Source organism: Lutjanus erythropterus, chromosome 8 (genome assembly GCF_056507025.1).
Source record: "Lutjanus erythropterus isolate fLutEry1 chromosome 8, fLutEry1.hap2, whole genome shotgun sequence".
Taxonomy (NCBI): domain Eukaryota; kingdom Metazoa; phylum Chordata; class Actinopteri; order Lutjaniformes; family Lutjanidae; genus Lutjanus; species Lutjanus erythropterus.
Window position 1 is genome coordinate 18,893,789 of NC_139324.1, and position 24,568 is coordinate 18,918,356.

At 38.3% G+C, this 24,568-nt stretch overlaps 1 protein-coding gene across 1 annotated transcript; it reads left to right on the forward strand.

Annotated features, from left to right (window-relative positions):
- Positions 1-1,560: 1,560 nt before the first annotated feature.
- wdfy2 (WD repeat and FYVE domain containing 2) lies at positions 1,561-24,340 on the forward strand. The gene is made up of 12 exons (XM_084724815.1): positions 1,561-1,894; positions 6,111-6,178; positions 8,346-8,419; positions 10,402-10,456; positions 11,977-12,127; positions 14,137-14,249; positions 16,654-16,780; positions 18,249-18,354; positions 19,862-19,963; positions 21,536-21,666; positions 21,775-21,883; positions 23,815-24,340. The coding sequence occupies exons 1-12, from the start codon at positions 1,758-1,760 to the stop codon at positions 23,842-23,844; spliced, it is 1,203 nt and encodes a 400-aa protein (XP_084580941.1). The 5' UTR covers positions 1,561-1,757; the 3' UTR covers positions 23,845-24,340.
- The last annotated feature ends 228 nt before the right edge of the window (positions 24,341-24,568 follow it).

Consider the following 24,568-nt stretch of genomic DNA (forward strand, 5'->3'; position numbering starts at 1 on the left):
TCAACATGTCTTTCAAGCATTAGGAAATGATTTATTAACTATCAAAAGGAAAAAAAAAACATTTATTTTATACATCAAATGCAGTTCACTCTTCAAGTTATATTTCTACTCAGCTTGTCAGAACAGCTCTATAATATACTTGGTGATTCTAGAGGGAGCTCTAACAAGGAGGATGTAATCAGGGTTATCTCAGCTTTGGTTTAGAGACTACAGACATGTAGTGGGTCGTCTGAGTTATAAACAGGGGAGGTGGACTTCAAAAGGATTTGGAAATGTACTAGACATAATGAAAGCTAGTAAGTTGTTTGAGGATATATCAACCTCTGCTCTATCAACTGACAACTCTTTTTAAAAGTGTCTCTTCCGAGTCCTTCACCTTTATACAAATACAACACTGGAGTACCTCTTTAATAAAGCCATCATTTGCAGCATAGACATCCATTGTAAAGTGTATTTTTAGAAAGTGGTACCACTATAGCAGGTAATTGAAAGCCCTTAATAACCTCAATCTGGCTCTTTGATCATTTCTGAAAATGAAAAAGTATATCATTCTGATGTTATTTAAATAACCTGCTAACCCTCTAAGTTAATACGTGTTTACATTGTTTATGAGAAGTTCATCATTTTATTAATTGGCTTATTAGCCCAGTCATTGGTTATGCCTGTTGTTAAGTACAAGCAATTATTAAGCAATTATTCTAAAAAGTATTAACTCAGGCTGTTTGAGCACACAGAATTTAAGAAAGTCAAACTGAATTTTAAAAAAATGTAAAATGCAATACTGCGTTTATTAAAACAACAAACAACCACTAATCTAGGATTACAATGGTGCTTTGTTCTTCCCCTTTACTTTTGCACACAATGTTCCCTTTCTAACCATGAAAACTAATAAAGTGGAGAAAACAAAAAAAAGGCACATAGTTTTGCAAATTTAAAAGCATAATCTGCAACATTTTCCACAAAAACAATGTGTAAACCCATTCCATTCAATCATCACTTATGATGACCTGCTGGAAGTGTGTGGTGGGGTCTGTATCTGCCTATCCCCTGTCCCCTGCCTTATTTTCTCATTATTTTGCTGTGCTCAGGATGCTTCACCAACCTAAAACATTTGTATTTTGTCATGATATTGAGACTCAACAATCAGCTATCTTTCTGGTGCTTTTGCGAACAGCTCAGACAAATCACAGTTATTCTACATTTAAATTACTTTGTCCCTTGGAAATGCAAACATCTAGCCCCTTGGCACTGTACTTTCTTTTTCTTTTTCTTCTTTTACCAATCTGGGCCTTGAATAGAGTATAATTGAATAGACATGTACTATATGATAGTAATGAGCTGCCATTTTTTGACATTGTTCATTTGATATTCTACTGCATAACATTTGTATATGATATTGCTAAAATATGACCCGATTTAGATTTTTAGATCTTGCTCATTTTGCTTTTTGAAAGTTTTTTTTTTTTTAATGTTTCAGAAATGACGCTTTTATTTTGAAACTCTAAAACCAAAAAGTCGACAGGAAGTTTAATTTTGTTGAACGGAACTGGTTGCGGTGTCCGGCTGTAGGCGGGTGTGTGTCTGTGTTGTCAGCTGACAGGCAGCATCTCTGGCAGCCGTCACAACACCGTGTGTGCTGGTAGCTACCTGCTGACAGCTAGCTTAGCAGGTCTTAGCCGAGGCTCTGCTGTCGGACCGGGGTGGGTTATGTTTCCCGGAGCCAGAACCGTAGACGGAGGCTCGTGCACCACCAACCCATGGCGGCCGAAATTCAGCCCCAACCGCAGGCTCGGAAGCCATGTCTGCTGAGCAAAATCGAGGCTTTCCAAGATGTTGTGAGCACGGCGGTCATCATCCCCAAGGAAGACGGTGTTATCAGCGTGTCTGAGGACAGGTAAGCTTTGAGCTGCACGGCGACTAGACCACAAATTAACCGTCAAATCCCAATTTATAACCCCGTCACCTGGTTTATTTCTCTACTCAACAACGTCCTCGCTCCTCCTGGTCGTTGATCGAGCTCATGCCCCCGTCTGGTTTAATCATTTCAAAGCCGTTTGTATGTAGAAATAGTCCAACGGTTTATGGTTATACTGTAGAAGAAAACATGTCTTGTTTCATATGTCAGCTGACACAGTCATTTGAGCGCTTTACATGCTGGTTAACGACCGTATGCTCTTTGATATGTATTTTTTTTTCTCACCATTGGCCACGTAAGTTAACGTCAAAAATGCATTTTTACCATGTTTAGCTGGTGGCTGTGGTTCTTTTTAATAGCGATTAACTTAAGCTAGGAAGCGACCACAAATAAAGCAGTTCACTAGCAGTTAACTCAAACAGTGGTTTGCCTTCAAATATAAAGTTTCCCAATCTTTGGGTCGGGACCCCAAACGCGCCGCCATTCAGTGTAAGAGTACAGCTTTGGGTATTTTTTTTTACAATCTTAAAGGGATAGTTCACTCAGAAATCAAAATTTAGACCTTATCTGCTCAACCTCATGCCAGTTGAAGGTTAGGTCATAAAATGCCTCCATACTGTTAATGTGGCGTAATCCAAGTCTCCTAAAGCCCCAACATGCCAAGTTGACTTTAAAGACATCATCAACACCATGTTTTTAGCCTTAATAGTCACTGTGGATCCTTAGCTTGGAGCACACTGTCTGAACTGGGTGTGTGTGTGGCTGTGACAGCGTGCGAACAGCATGTCAGGGCGTTTAGGAGACTTGGATTATGTCAGATGAGCAGTATGGAGGCATTTTATGTTTTTTTTATGGTTGTTTTTGCATTTGAAAACTGGTCACCATTTATTTTGTTGTTTGGAAGATTCTGCAGTGCTGTTTTTCTGTGAAACTCCAGCAGTGTTTCGTGGACTGAAAAACTAAACACAACCTTCAATCGGGATGAGACAGAGTAGATAATGGTTGAATTTTCATTTTTGGGTGAATTGTCCCTTTAACATTCTCTAAACTGTGTAATTGTTACAAATGTTTCATGGGACATCACAACTGTGTTACATGTCTGCAAAAGGTAACTCACCCAAAATATTTTGTTCACGCTTCAAAATCTAGTTATTGCGTTAGAAATAGGGATAGGTTGTTATTGGTACCTTTATAAATTTTAATTATTGTGATGTACATGTTTAATTATGGCATTTTGGAAAACTCACAGTTATTTCTGTCCAGCATCAACCAAAGTAAGAAACCGTCTCCCAGATGCAGACATGATGCTGTTTTAAAATTGTTGAAAGATTTTCAAAACAGAACTTGGTGAAATTATGTCAGTGTGTATCAGTACTTTTTTGAACATTTTCAGCACATTTTAACAAACCACGATAATACTGATTACTGTGATAATTCGTCGCTATAATCATGATATGAAATTTTCATACATTTTCCTCTCTAGTCAGAAGATTGGCTGATGCCACTATAATGAGGATGTACTGGTGAAAATGTGTAGATGTTTTTTCCACCATGGCAGTCAACCCTGGAAATGTTTCTTACTATATATACAAATATACCTTTTTGTTAACAGGGTCTCGTATTGTACTGTACAAGAATGTCTGTTTTGTCCAGCTGAATGTGTATTGCACTGAGCTTTTAGATTCAGATTGCAACAGTCGGTAAAAGTTCACTGTGAAAAGTCAATACTGAACACTTATGCAGTACACAGAATATATAGACAATAAGTTTATTTGAGTAGCAATGTGCCACATGTACTGTTAACAGAAAATTCATAATTTTGCATGTGATGGCTCAAACAATGAGAGAATGTTTAGGAGTTGTGAAGAGTTTGACAGTTTCACTGAGAATCAACTCAGTAGTTTTGATCAGCAAGCCGTGTGCAAGTGGTTATTGTGCAAATTGTAGACAATTATACTCTTGCACTCATGCCAAAATGTGCAAGTTGCTTGACCGAACGAAATTCAGAACAAATTAATTATTCAGAGATTTGAACTTGTAGTTTAGAAAAAATAGTGACTGAAAAAAACTGTAATTTCTCCTCTCACTCTCCCAGTCTTATACTCGCCTGGGGGTTCTGCATGTGTGTGTGTGTGTGTGTGTTCTTTAGCTGTAAAGTGTGTGTATCCAATCTATTGACATGTGCTGTGCCTGAGGGTGGGTGTGAGCCTCTGCATGTTCAAAGGTTGTATGCCTGTGTCATCCCAGTTACTCCACCCTTTGCATCTAGGTTTCCTTTAATTAGTTATATTTACTCATTATGTGGTGTAACTAAGCCCATATGATCCATAGCTCTGATCCAGTACTGCATACTACTTATCTCAGTCCTCTACAGCCATTGCATTTCATGACAGGGACACATGGAGAAAACAAAAGGGTAGTCCTGGCTAGGGCTGCAACGTTTAATCGATTAATTGGTTATTAAATTAATCACCAAGTATTTTGATAATTTATTATTCATTTGAGCAGTTTTCTAGTGAAAAAAAAATCTAAATTCTCTGATTTCAGCTTCTTAAATGTGAATATTTTTTGGTTTCTTCACTCCTCTATGACAGTGAACTAAATATCTTTTGACATTTGAGGACGTCATCTTGGTGCTTTGGAAAACACTGATTGACATTTTTCGCAGTTCTCTGGCATTTTAATACAAACAAACAAATATTAATTAACAAATATTAATTGGTTATAGAGAAATCAAGAAAATAATCGACCGATTAATCAACTATGAAAATAATCATTAGTTGCAGCCCCTCCTGGCCCTTGAGCCTTTTAGTTTATGATACCATCTTAATGATTGAGTTTTAGATGCAAAATCAAACATCACTTTGTCAATATTTATTGACTTATCAGTTCTGGCAATATTATAGGGATGACTATTGGTGCTTTCACAAAATATTAACACAGTGGGATTTTTTGATAATCATCAGTAATGTGGATGTAATGACTAAATGGGTAAAGACAAACAATAGAATGGCTAGAACAATCTGCTAAGTTAAAAAAAATAAGTAAAAAAATATACTAACTATAACTATAAACTATAACCAAAATAATATAGTTTTAAAAACATTCTAACTCAAGTAAATGGTGGTGTCCAGGCTGCAGATTTATATTTGTGGTGTGGACTCTTCCATGCTCTTAAGTTAGAACAATTTTAGAACTACAGCACGTGTGTGGACCGTCCTTTATATCATATTACAATAAAACGATATCCAAAATCTAAGACGATATATAGTCTCATACCGTGATATGGATATAATATAGATATGTTCCCCAGTCCTAATCTGTAGCAAGGTGATTTAATCACTATTACATTTAACTCAGTATCACTTCTAATGAGAACAGCGATGGTCTGAAGAATTGCTGTTAGGTCAGGGTGTAAGTTTTGTATTGGAGACTTGAAGTACATCACAGAGGTGGTTGTCAGTCATCCTGGACGTCAGTCTGCTCTTGTTCAGTGTCACAAGAGAAGATGTTTGGTCACGATGGGTAATATGGCTTACAAATAATATCTCTAAAATTTTAAATTCTCAAATAGTGCAAAAATATGATGCAGGAGCAAAGCACCTGGATGGGTTGCTCTCATCCATGAACTGAGCATCCTTTTGACATGGGGCCTCATCTGAGGAAGTCTGGACCTTTCCAAACTCCTGCAGAAATCTGACAGTAGGAGCAGCGGGTGGCAACTTCAGAGAGAATCATCACATCACATCCTGTATTCCCTCTACATCAACATAGAAAAGATTTGATGTTGAAAGCCTTGCCGTCACTGATTTGGCTCTCAGAATGTCGAAGAACGATTTCATGTGTGCATACATTTGCGACCCACCAATGCCCCATTGCCTCAAGTGATTTTTTTTTTCTACCTACTGTTTTAGTATGGGGGGCAGTGGTGAATGTAACAGTAACAAGTGTAACAATACAGTGGTGAGTAATGATGTCAACAGGGAAAAAGTGATGTTGTGTTTACTATCTTGCCTTGCTGGTGTTGATTTAAGAAAACTTTTCAAAGAGAAGCTGCAGCCTGCTTATTAGCCACAGCCCAGAGTGACTGGAGAATGCAACACATCAATAATTGAGCGTTACACCACCCGTGAACATAACGCCATGAGGGCTCTTGGTAATGCAGAGGCTAAAATGTCATGGTTTCACCCTGCAGGACAATTCGGGTATGGCTGAAGAGAGACAGCGGTCAGTACTGGCCCAGTGTTTACCACACAATGGCATGTAAGTATTCCTGCTGCCTTTTTTTGCTACATGTGTATAATTTTTTTGTGTGTATACTGTTTGTAACAGTTTGATTGATGGCCTTCATTTTAAAGTAGTATCTTAAAACAAAAGCAATGACTGTGTTTGAGCTGATTCATATGTTTTTCAGTGAAATCAAATGAGTATGTAACGTTTGTCAGCAAAGTTGTATAAGCATATACTTATTCTGTTTTTATTCACTCTTCCTTTGTGTTTGCATTCATTTTGTGTGTCACTCCTTATCACCACAAACATGATAAATTACAGAGTTCACCTCTCAGACTGACCCTGACATTAGGTTCAGTGTCTGAACTAGGATTGTAAATTTTGTGTATTTGTCTTAACTGATAGTTGAAAACACTAACAGTCGATTTATCATTAATGATTTATAAGAAACTAAATGCACTTTTTTCTCATATTTTTCCTCATTTGCTTCTTTCTTGTTTTTTCCAATTTCTTCGTCGAATGAGGGACAACAACTGCAATTCCTATATTATTGATTAATAAATTTTTAATTGGTTGAATTCTTAATAGTGATAAATGATTAATAATTACCATCCCTAGCCTGAACTCCTGTAGGATCATTCACCACTCTCCTTGCCTCAGTGCTGCAGTGCTGCATGTCTGTGACACTGTTTGTCCTTGTTTCCCTCCAGTTGTGCAACTGAAGGAAATCCCGTGCTACCATCAGCAAGATCTGTAGCTTACAATAGCAGTACCAGAGGCTTTACTGAAATTAGAGTGTGAAAGATAACACAATAGTCACCACTGTCAGGATTTACACCTATAGCAATCTTAGGAGTCAAAATGATTTCAAATTTGATCATGTATAGGTAGAACGAGTTGATTCCTGAATGGAGTTTTGATGTAGGTCTTCACTAAGTAAAAGCTTTTCACACATCATCTCACATCTGTGCATCGTTGAGTTGCTTAATCACAGGTTTTTCATGGTTGTTTCATTTTGGTGCTCTTGAAAGTTATATGAAGTCGAATTACAGAGACGTTGGCCCTACATGTATTCTTTTTTGGCTCCTAAAACTCAGCCAACAAATCCAGGAAATTGCAACAGCATACTGTTATCCAAAGTGGTTAAACGGTTAACAGAAGCCCTGCCTCATTATAGAGAATATACAGATTGATATCTTTTTACCTGAAGATGTTGACACAAAAGCAGTTGACATTTTTGCTGCTATCCGAGTATATTTAAATGTAGAAATTGCAATGTAAAAAAAGCAGAGTTCATTTCCTTTTTAATCCTATATTGTTTAAATGAACAAGATGAGCAAAGAAAACACAAATGATGCTAAATAAAATCACACCAAGGCAGACTGTCAAATGACTGTCTCCAAGATGAAGAATTAGCTTGTAACAGTCAAGTGTCATTATACATTACTGCTGGTAGTGTCACTGCCAAAATTCTTATATCACTATTGGCTTTCAAAAACATGTGAGCACAATGATGCTAAGATGTGAACCACAGCAAAACAAAAATCACTGTGACAATAAAATTACAATAAAAGATTAAATGAATCTAATAAATAAATGAATGAATAAATTTAAGTGCTATTAGGACCCAGTAGGTTAAGTATAAAAAAGGGGGGGGGCATTAACTTTTGCCTTCCCTGTATTCTTTAACAAAATGTTGTGTTGTTTGTTAGCAAGCTAAAAAGAGCCTCTTCATGATTGCTCAGCAGAGAACGTCAACTTTCTTCTCTTTTGAGAAAAACTTATTGGCTGAATTATCAACTGGAGTGAATAAAAGAAGAGATGCATCATAAAACTCAGTTGGGTTGAGTCCTTTAACTTTCTTTCAGGAACTTATTTAATTTTCTCAATCCATCTCAAAACGGCACCTGTTTTATAAGTGTAAGTTTAAAGTTAATAATGTATCACATTTTAAATTTAAAAGTTTTGGTGGAAGATAATTAAATTTAATTTAGGTTTAGAGTAAAAAGAAAACTGTGGATTAAAGAGATGTTTAAATTTTCCTGATTTTAAACTAGTTTAAATTTAAAGTTCAGTCATGATTTAAATAGGTTAAAAAAATTATCCTTGTTGGTGCAACCCACCCTTAGCCTGGAAAGCTTTTTTGCACACACATAGCTGGAATGATCACTATTTTTCTTGTATGTCTTTGTGTCTCCAGCACCGTGCTCCTGTATGTCCTTTAACCCAGAGACCAGGAGGCTGTCTGTGGGGATGGATACTGGAAGTATCTGTGTAAGTCCAACCAGCAGCTTGCTTCCCCTCTGGCCTTTCTTTCTTTTCCTCACTCAACTGGAGACTGTTTGCTTTTCTTGCCGTTTCTTTAGTAAACACCTGAAGGATACACATCTTCCCAGTAGGTTGCATTCTTGTCAGTATGTTGGCAGGAAGATCGTGTGATATTTGTCATCTGCCTTTTAGCACATAAAGTGGAATGTGGCTCTAATTGTACATATTTTGGTGAAAGTGTTGGCTGCACTCCAGTGCAACAGGAATGTTTCTGCGACTTTGTTTATTCAATTGGAATGAGAGCTTTGTCAGGTCACTGTGAGCTCTTACTTGGTTAGACAGGAAATCCTCAGAATTTTGACTTTTCTCTCTTGTGGAGCTGATGTGGATTCTTTTCAGATTTCTTTTTTTCAGAACTGGAAGAACTGGGGTTCACTTAGTCCTTTGTCAAATACTTCTTAATCTGAATCCTAATTTTCATTGTGGCTGATTTCCAATAATCTTGTATGTACATGTCATGAATGTTTAAAGCTAAAGTAGATAGAAAGCCTAAAAACGGTTGATTGTTGAGTCTCATCTGAGTTAGGAGTTAGGTCAGGTTAGTTATGTGTTGCATGCATGCAACAGTTTATCGAGGCAAGTGTGAGTGAGCACTGACCAACAGACATCAACTGTGTTTAGTAAAGCCTGACAGTACAGATGGCAACAGAGGAGAGAAACTACATTTCATAAAGATTCAGTTTGATGCAGAAGTACTGAGAGATGAACATAGACTTTAAAAAACATCTTTCTCTCTGCTCTCCTGCACACACACAAGCTAAGTGTCGAGGCAGCTAAGTGTCACAACACACACTTGTTGTAGGGGGAGAAAAGGAAGCTCGTCATAGCTGGCGAGACATGATCGCAGCCTGCTTGGAGGTGAGTTAGGCTTGCTTTAGCCCTGCTCCAGACTGGGTCCGTCTTGGGCGTGGCTCAGCGATATAAAAGTGGTAATGGGCATGCAAAGCAGTGTGACACAGTTTGACTCAGTGCGGCCAAAAATGCCAGATTCAAAGCCCTACGTGTGTTTGTACGTCAGTACTGTCAGTACTCACTCTCACGATGTGACTTTCAAATACCCCCCCCCCCCCCACCCCCGCAGCAATGTCAGGTCAGAATTTCTCATTGACCGACACTGTGGTCCATGAGAAAAAATCTCAAAAAATGATGGCCAGCTGGCCATGAAATGAGCTGTTGTGGATTTCAAGCTGCTCAGGGAATTAGGACCTGACCTTCACTTTATCTCCTCAATTTCCATTTGGGGATTAATATACTAAGAACTGTCTTCTTTTCCAGAGGGTGAATGCTATTGAATTTAATGACCCACTGACCTTTTTTAAGATCCACAGCTCTTAAAACAGCAACATAACCCGTGCATTGTAATGAACTCTAGTTCATGCCTCTAGTGGCCACTACTGAGACTCCTGACTGGTGGTCTTGTTTGTTTTAAGTAGTTTGATTCTGTGACAGACCACTCAACACAAGCTCACATTCTAAGATGCAGCATTTTTTACTGTCCAGTTGTTTTTGTTGTTTGAGAATTTCACAGTGGGTGTTGTTTGTTGGCCCAACTTAAAGTCAGAACAGAACAGAACAGAACAGAAAAGAACATCACATAACAGAACACTTTCTAGGATTATCATCTCAGAACAACCTTAAAGCATCAAGTTCCCATAAGTGTTACATGTGTATTATGGGCGGTGGCTGTTCTTCTTTTCACTAGTGTATGCACAGGCACGCAATTTTTTTACTTGAGTAATTTGCATTTTCATTTCCATGAAGTAAACGAAAGTTTTTATCTCTCTGCAGGAGGAAGTCCTACACTTAAAATATAATCATATTTTTTAAACACTAACATCATTTGTTTGCCATTTATAGATTTTATTTTAGAAGTGTTAGTAATTTACATCAGTCAGTGTGAGCATTCATCTCAACTTCCTGTCTTTCAGGAGTTCATCCTGTCAGAAGACTATAACAAGATGACTCCGGCACGTACCTACCAGGGTGAGACAGGAAGTGTGTGTGTGTGTATGAGAGAGAGTGTGTGTGAGAGTCGGTAAATTTCACATATGTCTGTAAGAGAACAAAAGAATACCAATGTTGGTTTGTTCGATTCAGATAACTGATAACTATAACTTACAAAACTCACAAACATTTTTTTTAAACTTATCTTTAATGGAAAATTAAATTGTTCACAATCTGTTTATTATAAAACATTGGCTGTCTTACATTTTATCTAAAAGTGCTTCAGGTCACTGCCAGGCCTTCTCCTCTTTTCTCTCTCCCTTCCCGTCTTTTCCAGCTTTGCTTCTCTCTTCTTCTCTCCTCCTGTCTTCTGTTCTCCTGAACTGTTCCTTTAAGTCAGATTACCATTTGTTTGTGTGGTCGGTTATAGTTAACACAGACAGTCACTGACTGTGTACATGACATGAACTATTATGTGGTACATCCATGTAAATTTGACCAGCACAAAATTGCTGACCAGTCGTTTTCTTGTCATGGCTGATGAGGCTGAAAACCAGCCAATTGCGGTCACTGACCGATCAGTTGGTGTATCTTTACCAACTGCTAGTAGCAAAAAACAGACTGATAAACTGAGATTATCTGATGGAATAGAGACCTGTTTTGCCCCCATTAAAGAACAAAAACAATACCTGGAATTGCCCCTGCCTGTATCACATGTACTTTAATTTTCTTTATACTACAGACACCTAGTAATGTAATATTGATATCCATGTGTTGTACCTTCATGTATGACATCAAGTGTACCTTTAAAATATGTAACTGACCTGTTATTTTATCCTCATATGCTCATGGCTTCAAAAAGTTATTTTTAAGAGCTGTCACCCTGCTCAGATCCTGTAATTCTGTAATTTTTCAAAATCTCTGTACCATATTATTTATTACTGCATATGCATTATTACTCAGGCAATTTCAGGACAATTCACTGCTAATTAAGTCTGCTCAGCTTTGTGCACTTAATGGTTTGAAAACTCTGCAGCCTAAGGACGTTTTTTTTTTTTTTTTAATCAGGTAGTGTTTATAATTTTTTTCTTTCTTTTGATTACAAATCACTCAAAAATAACTGGACCTGAATGCCTCAGCTGCATTAGATTTTTTTTTTTATCATATGAGAATGCACATGCAGGCTCGTAAAAATTGACTCTTAGATGAATGCAGATATGTGTTTCTCTGAAATGTGTCATTTGTGGCTGTGTGTACTGTGAAACTCTTAGATATCTCTGCACAAGCAACTGTCTCTCCATTTGTTGGTCAGATCTTTCCTGAAGAAGGCTGTGGTGCTAGACCAGTATTCTCTACTGTAGCACAATCTTTCTGCCTCCAAAATGTGGTGTTGCTGCATGTTTTTGTGCAATTTCAGCACACTAAATATGTCGATAAACTGTTTTGAAATTGTTGACTCCATCCTACCAAAGATTTGTGGGTAGACCCCTGTACTGTGATAAGGAGAGTGTGAAATTAGAGCTCATGTGTTGTATTTCTTTGTCTTTGTGTGCCTGCAGCCCATCAGGGCAGAGTGACCGTGGTGCTGTTTGTGTTGGAGATGGAGTGGCTCCTGAGCACCGGCCAGGACAAAAACTTCACCTGGCATTGCTCAGAGAGCGGCCAGCAGCTGGGGACGTATCGCACCGCCGCCTGGGTTTCTGGACTACAGTATCCTTTAACTCCTCTGCCGTACCACCCTCCTGCTCCGTTTGTTGTCTCGATTTGTTGGCCACTTGGCCCAGAGTATGCTCAATGAACTTGACAGATAAGCTTCCTGCTAAATGGAGTGGAGTGGACGTAACCAAGTGGGAAGTGATGAGCTATCTTTGGTGGTTTGGACTGTGAAAAATCTCTGCCTTTTATTATGACAACACAGTCTATTTTAAGGCCACAGGAACATAAGACAGGGCAATTGAGATTGGCTTCCAGTTAGTTTGTACTAATGGGAAGGGCTAACAATAGGCATCAGTCATGCTGTTGTCAAGGAAACGGTCTGAGTAGGTTTCTGTAATGGCCAGATGAAAGGCTGTGAGTGCTCAGCAGCGACACTGATCCATACCAATGAGCCTGCCATGAGGTCATTAGACTGTTGGTAGCCTGCGAGCCTCGACATGCTAACTTGTGTGGTTAGCATGACAAGAACATCAGTGAGAGTAGAGACACTGAGCAGTGACAGTTCTTTCTTTTGAGGGACTTTAGATGTGATAATAAAAGTTTTACAGAACCTAATGAGTGTTGTGTTTGTTATTAGCAGCTGAGGAAGTAACACATTGCAAAAGTGTTTTAGATATCTAGTTTAGGCTTGTTTCAACAGCAGTTTAGTGACTAATTTAGCGGCTGCAGTTTGAATTATAGATGGTTTGATATCACTTTTTCTTGCCTGATATGGTGATATCTGCAGATACCAGTCCAGTACTGTTTTTTCCCTCTCTTAAACAACTAAACTGAAATAATTAATTCCACTTGCTTAACCTAGTGATATAAAAACATCATGCACAAAATTAATTTATAGGAAATAAATTTATACACTCCCTTAAAGGAATACTGCCACTGGTTTTCATTTAAAAACACTTTCATACACAGAACATTTAACACTGTTCAAGCCTTCAGAATGAAATTCAAATAAATGTAATACATTGCACACAGCTGTTTTTCTGAGATGAGCTCAAAATGATTTCATACAGCTGACAAGGTGACAGCGTTGCAGACATGTCTCACTCACATTCTAGCTACTGATCATGTGACACATGGTGCTCATCTGTGTTACTGGAACACATCTCTCTTTACAGCATGTTGCTCAGAGTTTAGCTCTGAATCTACAGTTTAGGCTAATGACCTGTATCAAATTGTACTTTTATGTTTTCCCAGTAGTGACTTTGGCCAGTATCAGACTGCATACCAATACTGAGTATTGGATTAGCAAATCCCTAGTTTAAATAACAGGCATATGCAACCTATATGTCTAAAAATTTCTTTTTAACCAATGCTTGATTTCTGCCAAGGCAAACTGTGGAGCAGACCCTCCCAGAGGAGTAAAGGCCTGTACTGGCTGCCAGTCCCACTCTGTGATTTTAGAAAGTCTAGACAGGAAAGACAAGAAAACAAGAAATCATTTTTTTGTAAATTGGATCCAAGCCACATTTGAAGGAGGTTTAATTGTGGTTCAAATCGGATTTCTACATATGTATCTCAGTCCGGATGCTGTTGTGGAAATTCCTGAATGAAGTGAATTCAAAGAAGCAGCACTTTCAGAGATTTATTGCAATATTCATTCTCATCTGCAGAAAGAAAATTCCCCAGCTGGTGATTAGGCTCTTCCTTACCCAGTTGTTGTTTTTCTCTTCTACAATGCAGACAGTGTTGTAGCCTAATGATTTTCCTCTGTAGTGACTTAACCAGGTCAGAGGAGGACTCTGGCTAAATGACCAGTGAACGAGCTAAGAGTCATCCACTGACACACTGTAACTCCTTTGCTGTCACTTCAAAGGGATCTGACTCAAATCTTACATTTCATAGTTTACAAACCAATAAAACCATTTGATGGATCGGACAACTCTGGGAATTCCCTTGTTTGTCTGTGTTTTATTGTCCAGATTATGATCAAGATCCAAATAAATGCATCAGTAGTTTTTCAGCAGGACACAGTTTCTTCTTCTTTGACCTTAATCTTATCCCAGGTTTGATGTGGAGACCAGACACGCCTTCGTAGGGGACCAGTCTGGTCAGGTGACTATCCTGAAGCTGGAGCAGGACAGTTGCAGCCTAGTCACCACCTTCAAGGGTCACACTGGTACAGCACACATACACAGTACACCTATTAATCAATAACATAATCAACAGATTCATCCATATTGAAAGGGATTGTTAGTTGCCGGTAGGGTTGAGTAGCGGTTCTCAGTAACTTTAGGGTTATCAACCAAAGTAACCCTGTCCCAAGTAGTATGGAAACTTCTCCCCTCAAACGATTCCTGCATTCGATCCTAGAAAAAAAAAAGACCATTTGTATTGCTTTGCTCACAGCCATTTACTGCAAACATTCTTTGATTTAATGCTGTGTGTGATTAGCCCACTACTGTCTGTGGCGTGGTGAAGTTGAGTGCTACCCTTCAATTAAATACAACAAAAATACATAATTCTATTGAATGATTGTATGTATTAGAATGATTGTATTTCTGAAGGACTGCATACTGCAATTTGCTCATAGTCTGTGTCCATAAAGAAATAGCTCATTCGACAAAATGTCTCTGTCTGCAAACACAGTGGCAGAGCAGATTAGCAAGTTATGGAAAAACATTTATCATCATTTATATGACAAAGCTAGAATTTTCATCAAGTTTTTTTTTTCCATTATTTCTAAAATAATTTTTCTGGGCCTTTTTATGCCTCTATTCGGACAGGACAGCTGAAGTGAGGACAGGAGAGGGGAAGAGAGAATGGGGGAATGACAAGCAGCAAAGGCACACAGACAGACCCACAGCCTCAGTACATCAGCCACTAAGGCACCTCCATCACAGTTATATATGACTAATTCAAAGTGACAGAAGGAGTTAATAGACAGAAGTTATGAGTTTGCATCCAATGCACAGCTAACTAATGTATATGGATGCATTTTTTGTGAAGTATGATGAAAATGTCTTAGTGATGGAAACAGTTAATCATTTATTTTCATAAATGTTGCAGTAGGTTCTAGTGGCACTATGTCTAAGTGGCCCTCCTCTTAGATGACAATACCATCAGTGGCCCCAAGCTAATTTGAGTTGGAGACCCCTGGTTTACATGATACACAGCTCTAGTTGCAGTCTTAACACACACATTGATGAAGCTCTGAATTGCATTCCTCTGTATTTTCTTGTTTGTGTTTTGCACTGTCTCTTGTGTATTTCATGCTGAGTTTTTTGTATTTTAAAGGCTGAGCTCGGGATGAGCACTGCAAATTAGCTTAGGCTGTAAATGCTGTGGTGTGTGTGGCATTGGTTTATGTTACATACTTGTCTCTACACAAATCTATATATTAATTCAGCCTTTTCTACAGTACATATGCCACAACATTGTTAGAAAAATATGGAATTGATTTTTGCACAGTTTTTGTTGTTCAGATGTTGTACAAATATAAATAACTGAAATTGCCTTGCAGCAAAGCCCAGATCATTTTTACTTCTCTGCTTTCATAAATGCACAACTCTCTTCTCTTAGAAATTAGTTTGTGAGATTGAACAACTATCTTTTTTTCTTGTGTGCCTCATGCGCTGCTTGTTTTCCTCTGCTGGTATGACGGAGAGAAGCTGTTACTGAATGCAAATCACAGAAACACGTTGTAATTGTCTATAAAATTGTTTTTTCAAAACTATGTTACACATGGCTTTACAAAAAAGAAAACAACACAAATTAAATTTAATAAATAGCACCAATAATGAAACAGTTGAATCTAATTAAGTAGGCAACAGCCTTTTTCAGGAGTGAAAATGGATAAAGGAAGAGGAAAATTTGATATAGCCGTTATTGAGTTATTGAGCCAATTACAGAACTCTAAGTCTGTGATGGTCTTGAATATACAAAAAACCTTTTAAAACTGTCATAGGGGACTCAGATTCAGCAAAGGAGACAATGAAGAATGTCTTTTTTGTCTTAAATTTGGATTTGAAATCTTCAGATATAAGCTTTATGGTTTGAGTTAAAGATTAAATAGATATCTGGATTTGTTTTCAGATGAGTTCAGGGTCAGGAACAAAGATCTTAAATAAAATAAAAGGTTTTGTTGTCACATTCAGATATTCATTGGCTGTTATTAATAATTTACTGTCATTTAAATGATCAGAAAAGCAGTAAAAAGAGACGGCATGCAAATAGATATTTCCAGGGAGTCATGCATGTTTATTAGCCTTGATGTTCATCGTATAAAATCAGTCACAGAAGAAATATAACTTTTACACTAAATGAACGAAGTGTTATGAGAAACAGTGCATGACAGCCCCGAGGACACCAACCCAGTTCCTAAATTTATCACCTTGAATAGCACGATCAGCAGATAATAAATAATTCTGAGAGGACTCATCCTCAGAGCTGTGAAGATATTTTGTGCACTGGCCTCAGCCTCATGTATGTCCTCGTGAGCTGACCTTTTTATAAGGCTGTGACTTTGTTCTGATGTGTTTCTCTCACATATTTGTCTTTGTTTATGTTGTACTTTGCTCCAGGTAATGTGACAGCGCTGTGTTGGGACCCGGTCCAGAGGGTGCTGTTCTCCGGCAGTTCAGACCACTCCATCATCATGTGGGACATCGGAGGGCGCAAAGGCACCGCCATCGAACTGCAAGGACACAAGTAAGAATCACAAATATCCGCTCGTATATATAACTGTGATGGCAATTTTACATGTTTACACATTTCCCCCAGAGTAACATCATGTAAAAGTTGCAGAGAACTAATCTCATTAAATGCCTTTAAATCCAAAATGAAAGAAGAGATTCATCAGGATGTCAATGTTTTTACATTATTGTGTTTTGTCTCCCTTTGTGTTACTGTTTGAAACTTTGTGTTTTTGTTGCTGCCTCTCTTGACCAGGTTTTCTTGACCTAATCTCAAAGGGACTTTCCTGGTCAAATAAAGATTGAATTTACAAAAAAGTGACACCCCTACACTGCTACAGCAGCACAACTTAAATGAACAGAGAGCGGTATTAATGATACAAATATAACAGTATAATGTAATATGTCGCTATTATGCACAACAAATAAAATCAGTCTAATGAATCATTAAATACTGAGAAACAGCCAGTTTAAAGGAGCTGAAGAGATTCTTCTCATGTCGGAGCAGTCTGTCAAAACGTCTACTGTGATTTCAAAAACATAGAAATCGACAACAATCATTGGACCATCAGTCTGTATCACATTTCATCGCATTCATGCAAACTGTTCACTTTTTATCCATTCAGTTATAGAACATTGTGAGTGAGCATCGCTGTTTTATCAATAATGGTCCTGTTATCATTGAATAGAGCCATTACAGAACATTTATGTAACAGAGGCCTATGTTTGATTACGAATAAGACTTTTTCAGACATACTGTAGATATGTAATGGTCAGGCTCCGTTATGTTAACGTTATGGCTTTATTCAGACATGATAGAAATGTTTATGGAAAGAGCTGCAATATGTGCACAATATTTGGTGACTGGTAAGTGAGAGGAGCTGTGGCTCTCCTGGATAAAAAACAGTTAAATTGGAAAATACTGACAGAAGAAGAAGAAGAAGAAGAAGAAGAAGAAGAAGAGCATTTTCAGTTCTCTCACTGGCTGCATCAGTGATTTATTTTGCCACTGATGTCTTAATTAATGACCAAGAAGGGACTCCTCTCACTAGGGTTGTTCCAGAAATGTCTTAACAGCCTAGAATGCTGTACTGAGTATTGGACAGTACACAAATGTATGCACTGATCCAATATCACGCAATTTATTAACCCAGAAATGGGGACCCTGCTACTTCCCAGCAGCGTCCCGTACACCATCTTTTCAAACCTGAGCCAGGCCATAGTGCACAATCATAAAATGTTGAATGTTTAGTTGGTACTCTGTTTTTTTTTTAATTCAGACGTGAGTCGAGCATGTAAAATTGATTTATGTAACAAGCTGCATGTCTGAAGCCAACAATGTCTGGAAAGGGTCCACTGTCTAAATAAAAAAATGTTTTTTGTTGCAACAGTTGTTGACATTTTAAAAAGACGCAGCAAAAACCAATCTGCATTTCTCATACAAACCACTTATGTTCATGTGGGGGTGTGTGTGTTCCATACAGTGAGAAGATCCAGGGCTTGTGCTATGCATCACACACTCGTCAGCTCATCTCCTGCAGCTCAGATGGCGGCATCGTCATCTGGAACATGGACGTAACGCGACAAGAGGTGAGTGCGAGGGAGAAGAGTGATATCAACCCAACACAGAAACACACATTTGTGCGCAATCTGTGAGCTGTGACAAACTGTGGAGAAAAAAAAAAGAAATATATGGAAAAGCATGCTGTGTGTTTTCATGCCCACTTACACATGTGCACATACTGTGATACAGATCATTGTGTTGGATAAACTGCCGCTGTTTGCTCTCCCTTCTACTCTAGAATAAATAATCTTCAGAGATCATTCAAAGGTCACCAGATTTTAGTGTTCTTTGATTTTCACACACACACAAACGCATACTGTGGAGCCTCAGTCTTACCTCTTCTCCTTTCCCTCTGTGCTCTGCCAGTCTCCACTCAGTTAGTTCGGACTTGATTGATTCTTTATTTACCCACAGTCACTTTTATTCTGCCTCAGTGTGATTCTGTTGTGCCTCAGTCTTTTGTTATTTGGCCCATATTTTCTTTCTTTCTTTCTCTCTTCATTGATTTTGCCTTTGACATCTCCCTTACATACAGTTGCATATTGAATTCTATAGCATGAACCAATGTATTTTTATATTTGATCAATAAAAAATCCATTATAAACAACATGTCAATGATTAAGAAAACCATTAATATTAGCTTGCAATATGTATTGAACTATGGAATTGTACATGACTTTTCTAAGGTTTGATGGCAGCATTATATATCAACATCAGCTTCAGGGATTAAAAATCCCCATAAACACAGACTAATATGAATATGTTTGTCTCCCTCTGAGAGAGAAAGCAAAAAAAGCTTCTTTTTTTCCCCAAAAAAAAGCTATAAAGCTAATTAAAACCTTCTTTGCTCTACTATAATTTGTTGTATTTTCTAGCAAAATTACTTTACAGTAGTGATGAACAGGCCACAGTTAGAATTGCAGGCTCTGTATTTAACCTGCAGATTGGGCAGGCTGGGTCATAAAAATGAATATTTCGGTTAATAGCAGATGGGTTGCAGGTGGGAAATAGGGTGCGTGTCCCCAGCACACAATGCGCATTTCTGCACAAGAAGTAGCAGCACAACTTCTGTCATTATTGAGTTCTGTCTTGTCTGGAGAGTTTCTGCTATTCTGTCAAGTTTATAACTACAGTTTTCATGCTTAATTATTAAGCAACTGAGAAACTAAGAAACTGAAACCAGAAAAAAACACCAGAAAACACTTAAACATCAGTACAACACACAATACAAGCTTGTGCTGCTCGTCATGAATCTAAACTTCTAATAGCCTACATGGACAAATAGAGGTGTGGGTGTGGGTCTGCACATCAGAGAAATGAATATGTTTGGGTGGGTGGAGAATTTATACAGACATGGATTCAGATGAACTCAGAGCCCATCTGTGCATCACTACTTCACAATATCCAAGGTCATGAAAAATAACCTGTTGTTGTTTTTAAATTGTGTTTTAAATATATTTTTTTCCACATCGGGAGTCTTAATTTGTAAATGGAAAATCATATATATTTTTTTTTAAATGTGTGTTTGCACAGACCCCAGAATGGCTGGACAGTGACTCCTGTCAGAAGTGTGAGCAGCCTTTCTTCTGGAACTTCAAACAGATGTGGGACAGTAAGAAGATCGGCCTACGACAGGTACTGCACAGTCCCATTCCTAATCTTAATCTTATTCTAAATCATCAGACACAAAAACTAACATCAGATTCAATGATCACTAGCTTCACCACAGCCTGAATTCATCCCAAACAACTTTCCAGGAAACATACACAACTCCTCACTGCTACACTAATGGAAACCATCCTGTGGCTGTTTTATTGTCTTGTTCTCAGGAAGAACTTTATGCTGTGGTTGCTCATTTCAAGTGTGTGTGTGTGTGTGTGTGTGTGTGTGTGTGTGTGTGTGTGTGTGTGTCTGTGTGTGAGGGATCCACAGTTTATGGATACAGTAATGGCCAGTTTTCGACTGCGCAGCAATCATCAGGGACATTCTGTAGCGAGAATCAACACAACACACTGTAATGTCGGTGTCTCTGGAGATGAAGTCCATGTTTTTGTTTCATTTACTCTGAACACACACAAAAAAGCCAAATATAACTGAGGGTGAGACCATCAAAGCAGCATTGTGAGCAGTACCCTACTGATGATGTACAGTAAATAGTAATGCTATGAAAATGGAGGAGGATGAGGCCATGTTTTTATTGATAAGTCAATGAAAATATGGAAACAGTCAGAAACAAACATGATCCTGGTGCGGTGCCATTGATCACTTGACAAAATCCAAAATGACCTGCTAATGATAGTATTTGTGTTAAAGGAATAACACACCAAAGTAAAAACCTCACATGTCCTGCTTTGTAAAGTTATTAGTTGTGTTAAAAGTAATAAATAAAATAGTTCTGTTACTAAAATATAATTACATTTGGTGAAGAGTTCATGAATTGTGTAGCATTTTAAATGAAGTTCAAGGCTTGAATTTCTTTGGACTTGTTGGTGTTGACTGGGGACTTGACTCAGGACTTGACTGGAGACTTACTTGTGGCTTGCAGAACAATGATTTTGGTCCACCTCTGGTAATTAAAGGGATCGTTTGGATTACTTGAAGTGGGATTGTATGAGGTGCTTGTTGACAGTCAGTGTGTTACTTACAATAGATGGCGGTAGGCACAGGCCCCAGTTTGGAGAAGCAGCAGCTCCCTCCGAAGCCACCAGACTCAAAAGCAGTAATTTTACCTCACAGACCACAAGAGTGGCTGGTCTAGTGCTGCCTCAATCAGATCACTTGTTTGTGTTATTGCCTTATTTTGGTGAACCTGAATTATACTTTGAAAATACAGAAGTCACACAGTTACACAAACAAACTGAGACGGAGGTAGACATCAGCAACAGAAACTCAATAGTTCTGTGAAGCAAAATTTTTCCAAGGGAGTCTGGTGGTTTTGTAGAGTGATATTTGGCTTATTTAAAGGTGGTTTCCCATTAGAAAAGACTGTATGACGGCCATGTAAAGGTTGGAAAATATTCTAAACATAACATACACATAACTGATACTGATTTTTTTAGGGTGCTAAAAAACATTTTGTTGCTGATCATGTCAACAGCAGACTATTGAAAATAAACACCTCAAACAAGCCAACTTTAAAAAATCTGAACTATGTCTGTAAGCTACTATTATCACTTTTTATAACTCTGCTGCTCCCGTGTCCCTCAGCACCACTGCAGGAAGTGTGGCCAGGCAGTGTGTGGTAAATGTTCGTCCAAACGCTCCACCATCCCCCTCATGGGCTTCGAATTCGAGGTGCGTGTGTGTGACAGCTGCCACGAGTCCATCACTGACGAGGAGTGAGTAACAATCGGCCTCTGTTGTCATCATATACTGACCCTTTGTGCTGTCAGCTCACTGGAGTGCTCACACAGTAAAGTAACCGGCGTTCCCTTTGTGTCTTCTAGTCGAGCACCCACAGCCACCTTCCATGACAGCAAGCACAGCATTGTTTACATGCAGTATGAGCCCACCACTGGAAATCTGCTCACCTCTGGCACCGACAAGGTTATCAAGGTCTGGATGGGAACAAACAGTATCTGTTGTATTCATGAGTCTCAGATAAGACATGCGGGCACTGGGGTGGGAAATTAACTTTTTAAAATGTGAACATTTACCAGACACTTTCATATTTGACCAGTGTTTGATGGCTGGTGGTAATTTCCCTCCCTGGCAGGCACACGCTGTAACATTTAGTGGGGTCACTTCGTAACAGAGTGAGTTTTTAACTCTGCTAAGAGGGTTAGGTTTGTTTTTCTTTCTATTATTTAGCATGGCTAAAGCTACAAGGGGGGCCTAGTGATCCTCCTGTGTGCTTTGTATGTATTCTGTTAAGTTTAAGTACCTGTCAGACCAGCTGGAGTACTACCTGGTTTGCAGTGTATCAAATATATATGTATGTATGTATTTGTTTTACGTTCAGGAAACATAAACAATACATAACCATATTGTATGCAAGTAAATGTCTGTGAAATAGAAGAGATAAAGTAAGAGAATATATAAGAAATAAAAAGAAATCGATTCATCTTGCTTCTAGTAGAGGGGCATATCATCTGTTTTTGATAAATGATAGATCTAAAAAGATTTTCTTTCTTCCCAAATCATGTACTTTTGTATGTCAACCTAAAAAGAAATGCTTGGGTTCTAAAGTTAATTGTATTGAAAAAAGTCTTCTATCTTATACTTAACATTTCCCCAGAATTTCTTTATCTGATTAAACTCCCTTGGATTGTCCACATTTAAAACACAAATACATTCCTCAGATAATTATATTTTAGATGTTATATTTTGTAGTTATGGGGGTAGAAACACCATTGTTTTTGTCCACAGGGGCCTCCAAAATCAACACAATATGAAAGTTCCTTGGATCAGCTTTAAATTCAATATATACATTTTTTTTTACACAAGGTTACAGACAGTTGTGGGTGTTTGTTTGTGTGAAGGATGCTGTCAGGAGGGGTATCTCTCTGGGTTTATGTGTGTGTATGTGTCTGAACTGTAGTGGAGTGTGTGTGCAGGGGTTGAGGTATTTGACTTTGTGAGGAAGTTATTACTTATTTAAAAAAGTCTTCTATCTTATACTTAACATTTCCCCAGAATTTCTTTATCTGATTAAACTCCCTTGGATTGTCCACATTTAAAACACAAATACATTCCTCAGATAATTATATTTTAGATGTTATATTTTGTAGTTATGGGGGTAGAAACACCATTGTTTTTGTCCACAGGGGCCTCCAAAATCAACACAATATGAAAGTTCCTTGGATCAGCTTTAAATTCAATATATACATTTTTTTTTGCATGTTATGAGAATCAAATCTAAACACATAGTTGCATCAAGCACTATGCAACAACAGGGAACATTTTAATGTTGGCAGCTGTCTAAAACTAACTTCCTGTGTCACACTGATAAAACAAATCCAAACAAAACAGTTGACCAAAGTTTACATGTCAAGCTGCTGATTTAAAAAAAACATACGTCAAAATGGGGAGTAAAAAGGTTTTCTACTACAATGTAGAGACACTCCTTTTACTATTGTGTTTGAAAGTGGCAAGACATCTTCAAAGTCACAAGAAATATTGGAAGAAAATCTGGGTTATTATGAAGATAACACAAGGGAGCTTTTCATTTTTGTTGTGAGCTGCAAAATAAAGACAGATCTGATTTAGCAATTTTCTCTTGAGTCACACCAGAACTACACTACTACAGGCTGTTTGAAAGGTCACACCACTTATAAGACTTCAACATATTAATTATAGGGCCATTAATAGGGACCACTGTCAGGCTAATTGTCAATTTGAATGCATGGTAAACTGTAATGACAGTTTAATTTCTTATCTCTGCGTGAACAATGTAAAGGATCAGCAGAAATGCCTCTTCAGTAGCTTGTTGATGAGTTTTGTCTGTCTTTGACAACAAACTGATTCTGTCCTGTGTTGATCTGCAGCTGTGGGACATGACCCCTGTAGTGTCCTGAGGTCTCTGGGTGACCAGGCGTCAGCAGGAAGCTCTGTTCACCGAACTGTGATGGTTTCACTGCTCCAGTCACACTTGGAAGAGAAAGCGAGGAGCTTATCCAACAATATCGATGTCATCTGGATAATATTTAACAGTTATTCAACAATGAGCAGCAGTGGCTGTTGCACATTCACAGCGAGGACACTGCAGGCCAGTGAAGCCTGGGAACAGGACGGCCCTTGGTTTACACAAGGTTACAGACAGTTGTGGGTGTTTGTTTGTGTGAAGGATGCTGTCAGGAGGGGTATCTCTCTGGGTTTATGTGTGTGTATGTGTCTGAACTGTAGTGGAGTGTGTGTGCAGGGGTTGAGGTATTTGACTTTGTGAGGAAGTTATTACTTATTTACTTAATTTCTGTGCATTCCTGTCAGTTTCATACTGGAAACCCAGAACAGCTCGTGTCAGTGGGTATGTCAAACCCAAACTTTACATTTTTTAGTAAAGTTAAACCTGGACCATAACTCATAAACTCATTGTTGTCATGTTCAAGAGGCAAAGAAATGACCTACTTTATGAATATGTGAAACTGATATCAGTAACATTTGACTGGGCATAATAGTACTTGACTGGGGAAACTGTTCATAAAGACCCTGAATGTTACCAAATGAGCCCCTCACCTCCCTATTTAGGCTGCTGTACCTCATTTCAACCACTAGAGGAGAGGACTTGTGGGAAGAATTTAT